Raw genomic sequence first — 14,805 nt, forward strand, 5'->3', positions numbered from 1 at the left:
TCTGTTCGCATGACCGAACTTAGCATAGTACTTTGGATTGATTTAACAAAATAACAAAATTTTGAAAAATACTCTAAGTACCCTAGCATGCTTTCACTTATTTTGCTCATGTGTTTACATACCTTTCAATATGCTTTTCTTACTAGATGCCTTATATGCCCCCCAAGTGATGGAGGAGCTTTAGGTCCTCGGTCACTTTCCTTGACTGAAACATGTTCGAAGATTTATGCTCGGAATAAAGACTTGTCACTACACCAAATACCATTTTCCATAATACATAGCTATAAGCTAATTGTAAAAGTATTATAATAGGTAACTAAGAAAGCGGTAAACTTAAAAGGGAGGGAAAGAAAAAAAAAATTGTTGGGTAATGTTAAAATGGAGGGAAACCCACGGTTTCAGCCTAGCCCTATTATCTCAAAACCCAATCCCTAATGACGCATTTTTCTCTCGCTCTCTCTCTCTCCCAGCGTTCTTTCTCTCGCTCTCTTCTTTCTCTCACTCTCTCTCTCTCCCAATGTTCTTTTCTTTCTCTCGCTCTAGTCTCAGCGTTCTTTCTACCCTCTCCATCGCGCGAGCTATTGATGAAGCATTGGAGCACACCACAGCAGAGGAGCACTCTCTCCACTGGAATTGCAGGCTCTTTCTTCCCCAATTTGTGATCGAAGAGAGTGAAGAAAATGGTGACCGGTCACTCCCAGAGACTTTGTTCGATTTGATGAAGCATCACTTCGAAACTGAAGAGGGTAAACAACTTTGCAATCTCGTTTACCAGATCAATCTCGCACCCAAGGTCTTATCTTTATTTTTATTTTATTTTATATTTCTATAAACTAAAAAAGGGGAATTTTGATTTGGGTTTGTGACTAAAACAGGGGAATTTTTATTTGGGTTTGTGACACCTCTCGGCTTCTCCTCATCAGTCCCCGAACACTTTAAGGTTCAAGAACTATTGTTTTGGTGCTTTAATTTCAGGGGAACTGGGTTTATGGTTTTATTATTGCATTAAACTTTGGATTTTTGTTGTCGATGACTCATTTGTTTTAGAGATGTTATTGTTTTAATAAGGTTTTGAGTGTCTATTTTATGCATATTGATGGATATTCTAGAGAAATTTGCAGCTAAGTAAATTTATTGCTAATTTTTTTTATGAATATTCTCTTCCCTATTTACAGTTGAAGCTCCTCTTCGTGTTTTAAATGTTCAAGTTATTGATCTAGTCACAGGGTATGTGACTGCCTTCAATTCTGTTTGAAGAACCCTTCAGTTTTCACTCTTCCATGTTTGTAAGTGGAGATTAGTGTTTCTTTGCAGGAAGCCTTGTAAAGTTGGGATTAAGTATCTTGAAGATGGAACCAAAGTAAGAGTATCCAGAGGCCTGGGTGCATCAGGATCCGTTATTCCTCTTCTTGAGATATTGAAGATAAGGACTACGCCAAGGCCTATAGTTGGTACTTACTCAAATATTTTAAGCTCTTCTTTTTCTTTTTCCCTGTAGTAAAATATGACTCTCCTCTTGATATTTTCCGTGTCACGAGGTATTTGAGCATGGATTCACTGCCTCAATTATGCAATTGCTAAGATGTTGCGCATACTAAGAATATGATAGACTCAAGGCTGATATGGCATAACCTTAGATTTTGAGCAAGTTAGCCAAAGTATTTGTTGTCTATATATATGCATATATAATAAGTATCGAATTATTGTATCCTGTAATCAAAAGCTGAATTAAAGATGTCTAGATTGCTCCACATGACCTTGTAGTAATTTATTTTTCCAATTGGCTTTGCCAGATTGTGACTCCAAGTTTGTTTCTGAGACCCCCAATTCATATCCTGCTGTTGACAATTTCTTTAACTTGTTTTTCAGCTGGTCCAAAGGATACTCCAATGGATGTTGTGATGGAGAAGACTTATGATGCAAAAACAGGGCGAGGCATGCCTGAACTTTGAAAGACCTGTATTCTTATATAGTTTTGAGAAAAACCCTTCTAAGTACAAGGCCCTCGATACTGAATTTCCTTTCGCGTACTTTAGAATTGAAGTATCAGTCGACCTTTTGCTAGTACACTGCTACTCGAAGTTGGGCTTGCTCACGCTTTTCATCGACCAAATCTAGAGATTCCATCAGCAGCTGGCTATTGGAGCCTTGATTGTACGTTATTCTTCGATGCGACGGTGGATCTAACTCAACAGGCAGCATGGCCTCATACCCATTGGCCAAGGAAAATGGAGTATGGCCTGTTGTTGTTCGATGGGAAGTTCTGTACGACCAAAGGACTTTAGGAAATTGTTCTGACCATGCCCCCTTTTCTTCCTCAAGTCTTTTCTTTAGAGTATCCTTTAGCGTTTTATTGACTGCCTTGACTTGTCCGTTTGCTTGAGGATGAGTAACTGAAGAATAGCTCTTGATAATTCCATGTCGCTCGCAAAAATCTATGAACTGATCACTATCAAACTGGGTGCCATTGTCTGAGACAATTTTTCTTGGCAATCCATAGCAAAAAATGATGTTTTTTACTACGAAATCCAGCACTTTCTTGGTCATTATGGTTGCGAGTGGCTCAGCTTCAGCCCATTTACTGAAGTAATCGACAACCACTATGGCGTACTTGATGCCGCCCTTTCCTGTGGGCAGAGATCCGATTAGATCTATACCCTAGACTGCAAATGGCCACAGACTTTGCATTTGTTTCAGCTCATTAGGGGCTGCTCATGGAATTTTGGAGAACCTTTGGCATTTATCACGCCTTCGCACAAATTCCATCGAGTCTTCATTCATCGTTGGCCAGAAGTATCCTTGCCTTAAGATCTTTTTTGATAAACTCTGCCCCCCAGCATGATCCCCACAAAATCCTTCATGGACCTCTTTCATCAATTCTTTGACTTTCTCTTTTGAAATACACCTGAGGAGTGGCATTGAGTATCCCCTTCAGTATAAAATTCCATCGACCAGGATATACCTAGCAGCCTGCCACTGAAGGGTCCTGGCTTTGTTCTGTCCATTGGCAACACACCCTTTTCAAATACTCTATGTACGGTGTCATCCATGTATCCGCCGCCTGAATCACCAAAGAGGTCTCTTCTGCTCGGATGCTCGGTGTAGATAGCTGTTCAAACGATACTATGTTTAGTGTGTCAGCATCCTTGGCACTTTCTAACTCGGCCAAAGCTTCTGCGTTTGAATTTTGGTCGTGAGGTACTTTCTGGAGAGTGTACTTATTAAACTGCGCCAATAGATCCTTCGCTTTATCTAAGTAAGCAACCATTTTTAAGCCTCGGGCCTGATATTCTCCAATGATTTGATTGACCACTAGGTTAGAGTCACTGTAGATATCAAGTGACTTTATGTGCACGCTTCTGGCTAGCCGTAATCCTGCGAGTAGTGCTTCATATTCGGCTTTGTTGTTAGAGGCAGTGAAGTTGAATCTGATCGCACAGTGAAATCTATGCCCCTCAGGTGTTATCAAAATCACTCCTACTCTGCGTGGTGCTCACTAGAAGAACCATCTATAGACTTTGAAACTCAGGTTCTTCAGGCCCTTCTGCCTGTTTGCTGTCTGGAAGCCCAGTGAGTTTTGCGACAAAGTCTGCCAGGGCTTGTCCTTTTATCGCTGCTCGTGGCGAGTAGGAGATATCAAATTGCCTAAGTTCGACCGCCCATTTCAACAATCTGCCTGCGGCTTCTGGCTTTTGCAGAACTTGCCGTAGTGGTTGGTCGGTCAAAACTGTGATTGGGTGTACTTGGAAGTAGGGCCGCAACTTCCTGGAGGCTAAGATTAAGCAATAGGCTAATATTTCAATAGGTGGATACTGCAGCTTCGCTCTTATTAGCCTCTTGCTTACATAATAAATAACCTTCTGCACGCCTTCTTCTTCACTTACTAGAACAGCACTAGCAGCGTATTCTGTGATCGCCAAGTAAATAAACAAAGTTTCTTTATCAACTGGCTTTGATAGAATCGGTGGCTGCGACATGTGAGTCTTTAAGGCTTGAAAATCCTGTTCGCACTCCTCTGTCCATTCGAATTTCTTGTTTCCTCTGAGTAGTTTAAAAAATGGGACGCATTTGTCTATCGATTTGGAAATAAATCTACTAAGAGCAGCAATTCTTCCGGTCAAGCTTTGAACATCCTTGATCTTCATGGGTGGTTTTATATCGACCATGGCCTTGATCTTCTTGGGATTGGCCTCAATTCCTCGCAAGTTTACTACAAATCCCAAGAACTTCCCTGATCCTACTCTGAAGGAGCATTTGAGGGGATTCTGCTTCATCTGATATTTGTTCAAGACGTTGAAGCATTCTTGCAAGTCCCCTATATGCCCTTCTGCCTTTTTCGACTTAACCAGCATGTCATTGACATATACTTCCACGTTTGTGCCGATCAGTTCCTTAAACAAATGGTTGACCAGTCATTGGTAAGTCGCACCAGCGTTTTTCAAATCGAAGGGCATTACTTCGTAACAGTAAATCCATGTATCGGTCTGAAAGCTAGTATGATCCTCATCAGAAGGATGCATGCTGATCTAATTATATCCAGAGTATGCATCCATGAATGAGAGAATCTCGTGCCCTGCAGTGGCATCGACCAGTTGGTCGATTCTAGGGAGTAGGAAACAATCTTTAGGGCAAGCTATATTAAGGTCTGTGAAATCCACGCATGTTTGCCACTTGCCATTCGGCTTGGGAACAAGCACGGGATTAGAGACCCATGATGGATAAAATGGTACCTTGATGAATCCATTCTCCTTTAGCTTCTCGGCTTCTTCCTTTAGAGATTTTGATCTATCTTTGTCGAGCAGCCTCCTTCTCTATTGCACTAGTGGAAAACTCTTGTCTATGTTCAGGACATGGCTAATAACCGCAGGGTCTATTCCAACCAAGTCTTTATGCGACCAGGCAAAGACTTCCTGTTTTTTTCTCAAAAATTCCACAAGTACTTGCTTCGTTGTTGTCTCTAAGTTTTTATCAACTTTCACAACTCTAGTCGGATCTTCCTCATCGAGTAGGACCTTCTTGAGGTCCTCGATGGGTCCTATATCTTCATCAAAATCCCCAAAGCAAGGATCTAGATCTTTGTCCTTCGTTTGGGCAACACCCTATTTGGTGACATCATCACCTGATTGGGCTTGTACATCAATAGCCATTTGTAGCTCTTTTCCAGCAACTTCCCTCGATACACCTTTCTTCGCCTTAGATATCAAGGCATTGTAGCACTCCCTCGCTTCCCACTGATTTCCCAACACGCATCCGATCCCTGTGTCGATTGGGAATTTCATTGAAAGGTGCCATATCGAGGTAACGGCTCGTAGGTCGACCAAAATTGGCCTCCCAAATACAGCATTATATGCTGAAGGACAGTCTACTACTATGAATGTAGTGAGTAATGTCCTGTTTGCAGGTGCAGTTGTTGCTATAACTAGGGGCCTAATCGACCCAGTTGGGGCGAGTCCTTCGCCAGAAAAACCATAAATGGTTTGGTTGCATGGCTCCAGGTCCTTGACGGAAAATTTCATTCTTTCCAATGAAGACTTGTATAAGATGTTAACTAAACTTCCTGTGTCAACCAATACCCTCTTAACCATTATGTTGGAGATTTGAACGTCAACGACCAGCGCATCAGAGTGTGGGAATCATACGTGCTGGGCATCGTCTTCAGAGAAGGTTATTAATTCCTCCTCTGTTTGAGCCTTCTTTGGTGCTCGATCCTCCACACTCATCATCTCGATGTCCTGGTCGTGGCGTAGGGTTCGAGTGTATTGCTCCCTCGCCTTCCCACTGTCCCCTGCAAGGTGTGGGCTGCCACAGATGGTGAGTAATGCACCTACCACAGGAGCTAGCTGTAAAGGTGGTGAGCGTTGGCGTGCAGGCGACTTGAGCCTCTCGCTGAGACCCTTGTGCAGCTCGCACATATCTCCATAGATGTCCCTGCCTGATTAGGAACTCATTTTCGTCCTTCAACTGGTTACACTCATTAGTGTCATGTCCGTAGTCATTGTGAAAACGATGGAATTTTGTTGTATCTCTCTTGGAGATATCCTTCCTTATAGGTGCGGGTCACTTATAAGGAACATTAGAGATGGTCGTCTGGTAGACCTCTGCTCGACTTTCGACAAGGGCCGTATAGTTGGTGAATCTCGGCTTATATCTAATGCCTTTGGGGCATTTATTCTGAGACGTTGACGACTCATTACCCGCCCTTTTTCCACCATTTCTGCCATTTCCGTTCCCGTTACCCTTGCCATTGCCATTGGGTTTATCCGACCCGTTGGCGGCCTTGGCGGGTTCTTCCTTTGGTCCTTTGTCTTTCGTAGGCGATTTCCCCTCGCTGGAAATTGCATCCTCAAGCTTGATGTATCGATCAACTCGATCCAAAAACTCCTGGGTACTCTTCACCCCATTTTTCCTCAAGCTGTTCTAGAGGGGAGAATGGCATCCGACCCCGGAAGTTAGGGCCATCATCTTTTCCTCGTCGCCCACTATTTTAGCTCCAGCTGCTGCTCACATGAAGCGCTGGACATACTCTTTCAAGGGCTCTCCCTCCTTTTGACATATCTCAACCAGCTGGTTAGCCTCAGTGGGGTGTACGCGACCCGTGTAAAATTGTCCATAAAATTCTTTCACGAACATCTCCCAGGATACTATACTAGTAGGAGGGAACTTAAAGAACCACTCCTGGGTGGTGTCAGATAGTGTAGCAGGGAATATTCTACAACGGGTATCGTCCGACACCTTCTGAATATCCAATTGTATCTCAAATTTGTTTACATGAGATACTGGGTCTCCGTACCCATCAAAGTTTTGTAGAACTGGCATTTTGAATTTGCTGGGGGTTTCTTCCACAGTAATCCTTTGAACAAATGGAGTGCCTCTCCTCCGGTCGTACTCTATGTGGGATGTTCGACTCCTGACCAGTTGCTGTACTGCCTGGTTTAGAGCATCAATTTGTGCCTGAACTGCGTCTGGGATTGCTGGGGTAATCGGTGCTGGAGGATCGCACTCATCATGCCTCTCACGATGGTCGTTGAGCACGTCCCTCAAATCATCATCCCTGCACCTCTGCTCGCTAACTCCTAGCCGATCAAAGACGTTATTTGGTCGGGGTTGCCCCCCAGCGTTATGGCTTGCCGGCCTATTTGCTCTAGGTGAAGGTTTTTTTGTCTCCACCTCTTTCCTCATTCCTCTGACCAACATTCCCTCTGCCAGAATCAGCCTCATTATAGTCATGGCCGTCTCTAAACTGTGGCCGGCTATGGCGCGATCGACTGTTCACATTGTTTCCTCCTCGGACTGGCATCTCCCGAGCATCAGGGGGAGGCTTGCGCTGGTCATTGGGTCCCAGTGCATTATTATGCCTTGGGGGGCCCCTGACTGCAGAGCCTGACTCGTTGTGCTTTCTGTTGGTAGAAGGACGCTACCCCTTGCTCGATGGATTTGGCTCTTCATCCCCTGGGCGTCTAGGGCTGCGGGGCGGCTGCCCGGCCCTATTCTGCCTCTGGCCCTGGGGATTGCCATGACCAACTTGGGATGGCGGATGTTGTTTAGAATCTTGAATTGGGACATCATCGTGAGCCACATGTGGCTACTCCGGGCTTTGAGGGCTTGCTGGCTGATCCGGTTGAGAGGCCAGTGCAGCCTATCCTCGAGCCAATTGAATGGCTACTTCAAGAGCAGCTGCGACATCCCTTTGCTAACGATCCATGTCCTCTTGCTGCTCACTCATCTCCTGGCGCTGGCGCTCAATCTCCATTTGCTGCAGTGCCATGGTCTCTGCTGCATTCTCCTGATTGACCAACTTGTCCTGCAACACCCCTAATTTTTCCCTCAGTGTCTCCGAATCTAATTTCTCCTCTTCGAATTCCAAATGTGGTTCATTCTCGGCTACATTTGGAGGAGGAGGTTGAGATGGTGCAACGCCAGCGGTCTGTCCAGCTCTCTTGGATGTCTTCCCCTTTTGATTTTCTTAAAGCTTTTTTTTATCAAACTCTCAATGAAAGTACCAGAATGTTGACCCTTGATTTGGCCAACGACACGGAGTCAGAATAACGACAAAGAAATAAGAAATCAATCAAGAATGGAATCAAATGGTAAGAAATGACACAAATGATTTATAGTGGTTCGGCCCCAACTATGTGGTAACAACCTATGTCCACTTTGTGTTATTATTGATGTTGAATCCCAATGCCGTGATCAAAGAACTAGGGTTTTTGAGTTTCACAAGCCTTAGGAGAATTACAACTTTTCGGTGGATAATCACACTTACACTCTTTCTATGAGTATTCAGAAAAAGGTTCAAAAGTCCATTCCTTGAGCCCTCTCATGCATATTTATAGGCTCAAGGGGGGGAAAATGGGCCAATGTTCCTTAATTCTCCTTAATATCAGCGTATTAAGGCAATAAAAAGAACATAATAAATGTAGTTATTACAAGATTGCCTATCTTAAAGGAAATACATCGAATCATGCGACCAAACGGGTCGCATCTAAACGTGAGATTTGATGAGGTGAGAAACATCTGGTCGATAGGCGAACACCATCCCTTCTTTAACGCTGCCACGTGCCAACCACGTGTAATAAGTTTTTTCCACATCACCAAGAGCCATTTTTGGGTAAAATATATATATATTTAATCAACCTAGAAAAATAATTAAAAAATCAACAATTTCAGAGTAAATAGTAAGAAAAATAAAAAATAGTAAATAATGTGGTATCAACTATTAAAATCTCAATTGTGTTTCTCAAATCTTCATTAAAATTAATTTTCAAACTTTAAGAAAATTAATCTATTAAACCCACAAATCATATAAAAAAATGCACAAAAATGATTATTTCTATCATTCTAACTATAATGCATTGTTTTAATATTGAAATCATACCTCAAATCTGCTTGAAATCGAGCCAAGATCACCCAAAACTACAACATACAAAAACCCTAAAATCTCAATATTAACCCACTATAATTAATGAAAATAAACAAAAAAACATTATCCTAACTATTATACATTAGTTAAATCTTAAAAACTTACTTGAAATTAATTTTTAGAGATGAAAATCGGCCAAAATCGGAACTTAAATAGCCCAAAAACGCACCAGAAATTGCCCAAAATTGCTATCCTCCGCCTCTGGTTCGTCTAGCTCGGGGAAAAAGAAGGTATAAGAGGGTTATATATAGGGGAGGCCTCTAACGTCTCCCCTGGGAAGATGTGCATACATCTAACGTCTTCCCTGGGAAGACGACTGATGTGGCACATCTTCCCAGGGGAGAAGTTAGATGTTTGCACGTCTTCCCAGGGGAGACGTTAGAGCCCTCCCAATGTATAATATATATATTAATTATTTTATTCTGATTTTTTAATTTATTCTAAATAACATCTCCCACTACTTTTAATGACTTACCCACTGTACGCCTTGATATTCAGCCCAGGTCTTTTATGCAGCTCGAGTATAGCTGGCTAGCTAAGAACAATATTAAGGGACCCACAAGTTGATATCTCCTCTGTGGAGGGAGTGCGACCCCCCAGGTAATAACACGAGCTGAGGAATATGAAGCATTAAAATACGAGTTGGTGATGGATATAAATTACAGCATCCTGGGCACGTGCTGGCGTTATATTCAGGTCAGATTACTCTGACCACCTGCCATGCCCAAGAGTTTATTAAGCTGGATACATTATATATAAACGTGTGTGATCAGACATCAAGTGTCTGATTATGCTAGGCGACCCATGATCATTTTTACCTAATGATTAGACCTTACCTTAATATATTGTAATATTCATCATTTGTAAAAGACAGGTCACAAAAAAGGATGTATATTCACGTGATGACCCCAACACCTATCCTGAGATGGTTCTTCTATAAATACTAAGACCTTGGATAGAAAAGGGGTTGGGTTTTTTCTGTGTAATGTAAATACTCTATTATAGAGAGATATACAACAATAATATCAACTCGTGGACTAGGGGGATTTTAGCCTCTGAACCACGTAAAAAGGAACAGTGTTCTTATTATTTCATTCTAAGCATCCTTAAGAGTCATTATTCTTACTATGGTTTATCATTAAATACTAGTTTATTTAAGCTAATTTACGTAATACACTGTTGGCGAAAAACCGCATCAATAATTTGGTGCTTTCATTGAGAGCTGTAAATTAGTGCCATCGAAAAAGATTCAGGAAAAAGTTTATCATGGTGGTCACTCGTTCAAGGCACGATAACAAAACAGATCAGCATGGTGGGTAGGAGGCTCACCATACCGCTGTTTCCGACGAACAAAACCTGAAGATTCAGCAGCGGTCAAGAAAGCAACCGATATGCCATGGCGAAACTGGAAGTTCAGCACCTCTACCACCGAATCCGAACCCGGATAACTTGACTGCAGTGGAGTAGGAGAACATGCAGTTGAGGAGCCATCTAGCAAAAGTAAACAAGCAAATCGAGGAAGTCTTTGTTCGGCTACCCCCTCTTACAACTGACGTTAACGTCGGAAAGAGGAAAGGTGGGACTCATAAATCCCGCCAGGATAATCGACCCAGGCCCATTCGATCGGTTAGAACCTCAACTCCATGTTCTATGCCCGTTTCGCACAATAAACAAGAAACCCCGTTTGGTGGCTTTCCCAGAGATCATCAACGAGTCAACAGGTTGATCAGAACCTCGACTCTGAGTTCAGTTCCACCGTCAAATGCCCATGGAAACCCACACAGATGGTCAAGGATGAACTCGCAAAGAAGACATGTCCCAACCGACTTCCCTGTACCGCGATCAGATCGCCAGGCACAGAGAACCAGAAATGGTGGAGCAGAGCGACCGCAAGCTAACTTGGTCCAATCTGATGGGCTGAGGATCGCCTCACCAATCAAGCATCCTTCGTCGTCGATAAGGCACTCATCCCCACCTCGTTCAACTCGAGATGTTCTTAGCTACAGAAACAGCAGGAGGAATCCTCCTCCTGCTACCCCTGCTAATGTCCCACGAGCACGCAGGAATATCCCAGATCCTCATCCTCGACCGCAAGCTCTGAGTTTTTCTAATGGAAGCTATTGGACGGAGGGCCATCAAAGTGAAAGGACCATCGCAGATTTGAGGAATTAGCTGAGTTCGACTCAGAACCCTCGGGTTGATCCACATACTGATCTTCGAGATCGCCTAAATTCACAAAGAACCAATTTAGCTCGCGATGGAGTTCGCGCCACTCACCACGAGGGAACTCCTTCTGAAGTGCACGACAATGGGAATGCCCCACCAAACCAAGCTTGAACTTGGAGGGACAATAACCCATCAAATGCGTACGATCGTTTAGGAGCTATTGAACAGCCCTAGGGAACTAAAGACCCAACCCTCGAGAGGTTGGCCAAGATGGAGGAACTGATGAAAAAACTCCTATCAGAGAAGGAAAAAGACGAGTATGACTCAGGGGATGAGCTTGAGCTTTTCGCTCCCAACATCGCTGCAAGACCATATCCGCCGGGTTTCAGGATGCCCCATTTATCAAAATTCGACGGAGATGGAGATCCGTCCGAACACTTGGGGATGTTCAATACCTTAATGATGGCCCATAACATCGGACCCGAGTTAAGGTGCTTGGTATTCCCTTCGACTTTGGTCGGACCGGCTAGACAATGGTTCAAGCAATACAAAAAGCATTCTATCAGCTCATGGAAGAGCTTCTCCGCTGACTTTAAGAGGGCGTTCTGGGTTTCTCAAGCAGATCGAATAAAGGCAGACTCCCTGGAAAATGTAAAGCAGTAGCCCAGAGAGCCTCTGAAAGCTTACTTGAGTAGGTTCACCAACATCGTTGCGCGAGCTAGAGATGCAGATGAAAGCTCTAGGCTTATGGCGATGAGAACAAGAATCCTTGTCGGAGGCGACCTGTGGAAAGAGATCCAGAGAAAGGGCGTCAACATAGTGGACGATTTCCTGAACAGGGCTCAGAGGTGGATCAACCTGGAAGAGGCGCGAGCTTCAGTCGTAGGAACCAGCCAAGTCCCTGCCTAGCCCGTTGGAGCGGTAACGGATGTTGCAGCTAGGATTCAAACCGTTACCCAGAATAACAAAGGGGGAGGAAGCAAGAGGAAGGGAGATGGCGAAGGCGGCCATAATGGTTCAAAGAAAAATAAGCCCGTGGAGAAGTTCAAACAAATCTACGCGACTTACGCCGACTTCACGGATACCAGAGAGTGCATCTTCTTGGAAAATTCTGCCCGCCTTCTGTGTAAGAAGCCGGAGCCTCTAAAAAATCAAAGGGAGAAGAGAGATCCTTCAAAAAAAATTTGATTCCACAATGACATTGCTCAAAACACCGATGACTACATGCATTTGAAGGATGAGATTGAGACGCTCATCAGGGCCGAGCCCCTGGCTCAGTATGCCCAGAATCAAATCACTCCTAATCAACTCGCTGGGCAAAACATTCAATCAGCTCTAGAAGCCCCTGCAAATTAGACTGGAGCCCAGGTGAATCAAGACACCCCTCCTTCGATAATAGGAGGAGAGATAACCCCCATCTCTTGAGGCCCTCATCTGGCAAGCACGAGCAAAAATGCCCAGAAGAGGTATGTCAATGAGCTGAGGTCTCACAATGGAGTTGAGTTCATCCTAGAGCAGCGTTTTTCTAAACAACAACAATTGGAGAAACAACCGATCAGTTTTACTGAAGAAGACGCTAGTCATGTCCAGTTCCCGCATAACAACCCTCTAGTCATAACCGTCCAGCTCGCCAATTGGAGAGTTAGGCGGACCCTGGTCGATAACGGGAGTCTTGTGAACCTGCTATTCAGGTCTACATTGGAGAAAATGGGATTTTCTGTGGCCGAACTAAAGGCAACCTCCATCATGTTGTATGGGTTTTCCGACAAAGGTTCGACAACTATTGGAATGATCGAGTTGTTGATAACCCTAGGTGAGGGACCACGAACTGTTTCCAAGCTGCTTCAGTTTGTGGTCGTGGATTGTCCGACCGCATATAATGCAATATTGGGTAAGCCCACGCTGATGACATTCGAAGCCATAACTTCCGTTCGCCACCTCATGATAATATTTCCCTCATCCACGGGAATATGTACTATCTGAGGCGACCAGCTCGCTGCTAGGGAACACTATAGCATTTCCATGAAGAGAAAATCACAACCCTGGCAGTAGATGATGGCCGTGCAGGATCGAGGCGAGGAATCCCAAGAAGTCAGAGCTGATCCTGGGATGGAAGAACCTCAGCAAGTCAATTGCAGGGGAACCACCCCAAGTGAGGATACATTCAGTTATTTCCTTCAAATATGCAATCTTGTAATTACGTATTAATGGTAATTTTCTTTATTATTTAGATACGCATGTATTAAATGTAATTAAGGCCCAGTAGCCCATATAAACCTCCTTGACCCTAAAAATAAGAATGAATGGGCTCAAGAGAAGGGACTTTGACTTTTCCAACATTTGGCTTGAGAACGCTTAAGCTAAGAGATTCTAAGAGAGAAAAAAGAGTGTTGCTATCCATCACAATTGTATTTATCCGAGATTTAGTGAAACTTGTGAACCCTAGTTCATTGATCACTATTCTTGGAATACTACATCAATAAGAACACTAAGTGGACGTAGGTTGTTACCATTCTATTGGGGCTGAACCACTATAAATCGTTTGTGTCGTTTATCTTTTTGTCTGGAGTTCTTCTCATTTTCATCTTACTTTATATTGTTTATCTAACTCCGTGTCGTTGGCCAATTCGAGGGTTAACATTTTGGTGCTTTCATTGAGAGATGAACTCAAGACTTCCAGAAAAATCAAATGGCGAAAACATCCAGAAATACAGGACAAACTTCTAGTGCTACATCCAGCCAGCCTCCTCCACCAAATGTGGCTGAAGATGAACCACAGTTGGATTTTGAAGAGGAGGAGATGTATTTTGAGACCTTGAGGACAACACTAAGTGTGTTGCAGGAGGAGTTAGCCAATTTGAGGGCTAATCAGAAGAATGTGGTTGATTGAGACTATGGCATTGCAACAGAGAGAAATTGAGTGTCAACATCAAGAATTGAATAAACGGCAGGCTGACATGGACCGCCGACAGAGAGATGCCACTGTCACCCTAGAAGTAGCCATTCAGTTGGCCCGGGGACAACCTGCACCAAATTCTCAACCAGATCTAACACCAAATGTACCACCACAACAAGGCACAAAACTAAGTCCTCCACCTCAGCCGGCAAGCCTTCAGAGGCCAGACCAACCTCCTGTGGCTCAACGGGATATTCCATTTCAAAATCCTGAGCAGCAACCACCTTCTCGTTCTGGTCGAGAAAATCCCCAGCATCAATGGCATAATACGGCCGGACGGCCTCCCCGAAGCCCTAGATGCCAAACTGCTGAGGAACCGAACCCACTGAACAAGGGACAGCGTCCTTCTGCTAGAAAAAGACAAGTTGAGTCAGGCTCTGCGATCAGGGGCCCGCCACAACATAATAATGCTCGGGGACCCACTGACCAGCGCAGGCCTCCCCCTGATGCTCGAGACATGCTAGCAAGAGGAGGTGACATGTAGTGTCCCAGAATATTTACTTAGCTTACTAGATAGTAGTAGTAGTTAGTATTAGTTAGTAGTATGTTAGTTACCGTGGATTTTGGTTCAAGTCAGGACTTAGTTGGAAACTCATAGCAATAGTTATGTATTTTATAAGTTTAACCTATAGTTTAATAATATTAATTATAACATAAGGTTTGATAAATATTACTGGTCATACATATATATTTATTATAACCTATGGTTTAGATACAGCTAATAAGAGCGTGACACTTGTCATAATTATGATTATTAAGGAAT

General features: G+C 43.6%; 2 protein-coding genes across 2 annotated transcripts; both read left to right on the top strand.

Annotated features, from left to right (window-relative positions):
• Positions 1 to 517: 517 nt before the first annotated feature.
• Positions 518 to 1,972, top strand: LOC133816678 (uncharacterized). Its single transcript, XM_062249045.1, has 4 exons — positions 518 to 746; positions 1,170 to 1,227; positions 1,315 to 1,451; positions 1,870 to 1,972. Exons 1-4 carry the CDS (start codon positions 518 to 520, stop codon positions 1,950 to 1,952), a joined length of 507 nt encoding a protein of 168 aa, XP_062105029.1. The 3' UTR covers positions 1,953 to 1,972.
• Positions 1,973 to 13,980: 12,008 nt separating this feature from the next.
• LOC133816690 (uncharacterized) lies at positions 13,981 to 14,526 on the top strand. Its single transcript, XM_062249051.1, has one exon. The coding sequence runs from the start codon at positions 13,981 to 13,983 to the stop codon at positions 14,524 to 14,526; it is 546 nt and encodes a 181-aa protein (XP_062105035.1).
• Positions 14,527 to 14,805: the final 279 nt, after the last annotated feature.

The sequence above is a fragment of the Humulus lupulus genome, chromosome 1 (assembly GCF_963169125.1).
Source record: "Humulus lupulus chromosome 1, drHumLupu1.1, whole genome shotgun sequence".
Classification (NCBI taxonomy): domain Eukaryota; kingdom Viridiplantae; phylum Streptophyta; class Magnoliopsida; order Rosales; family Cannabaceae; genus Humulus; species Humulus lupulus.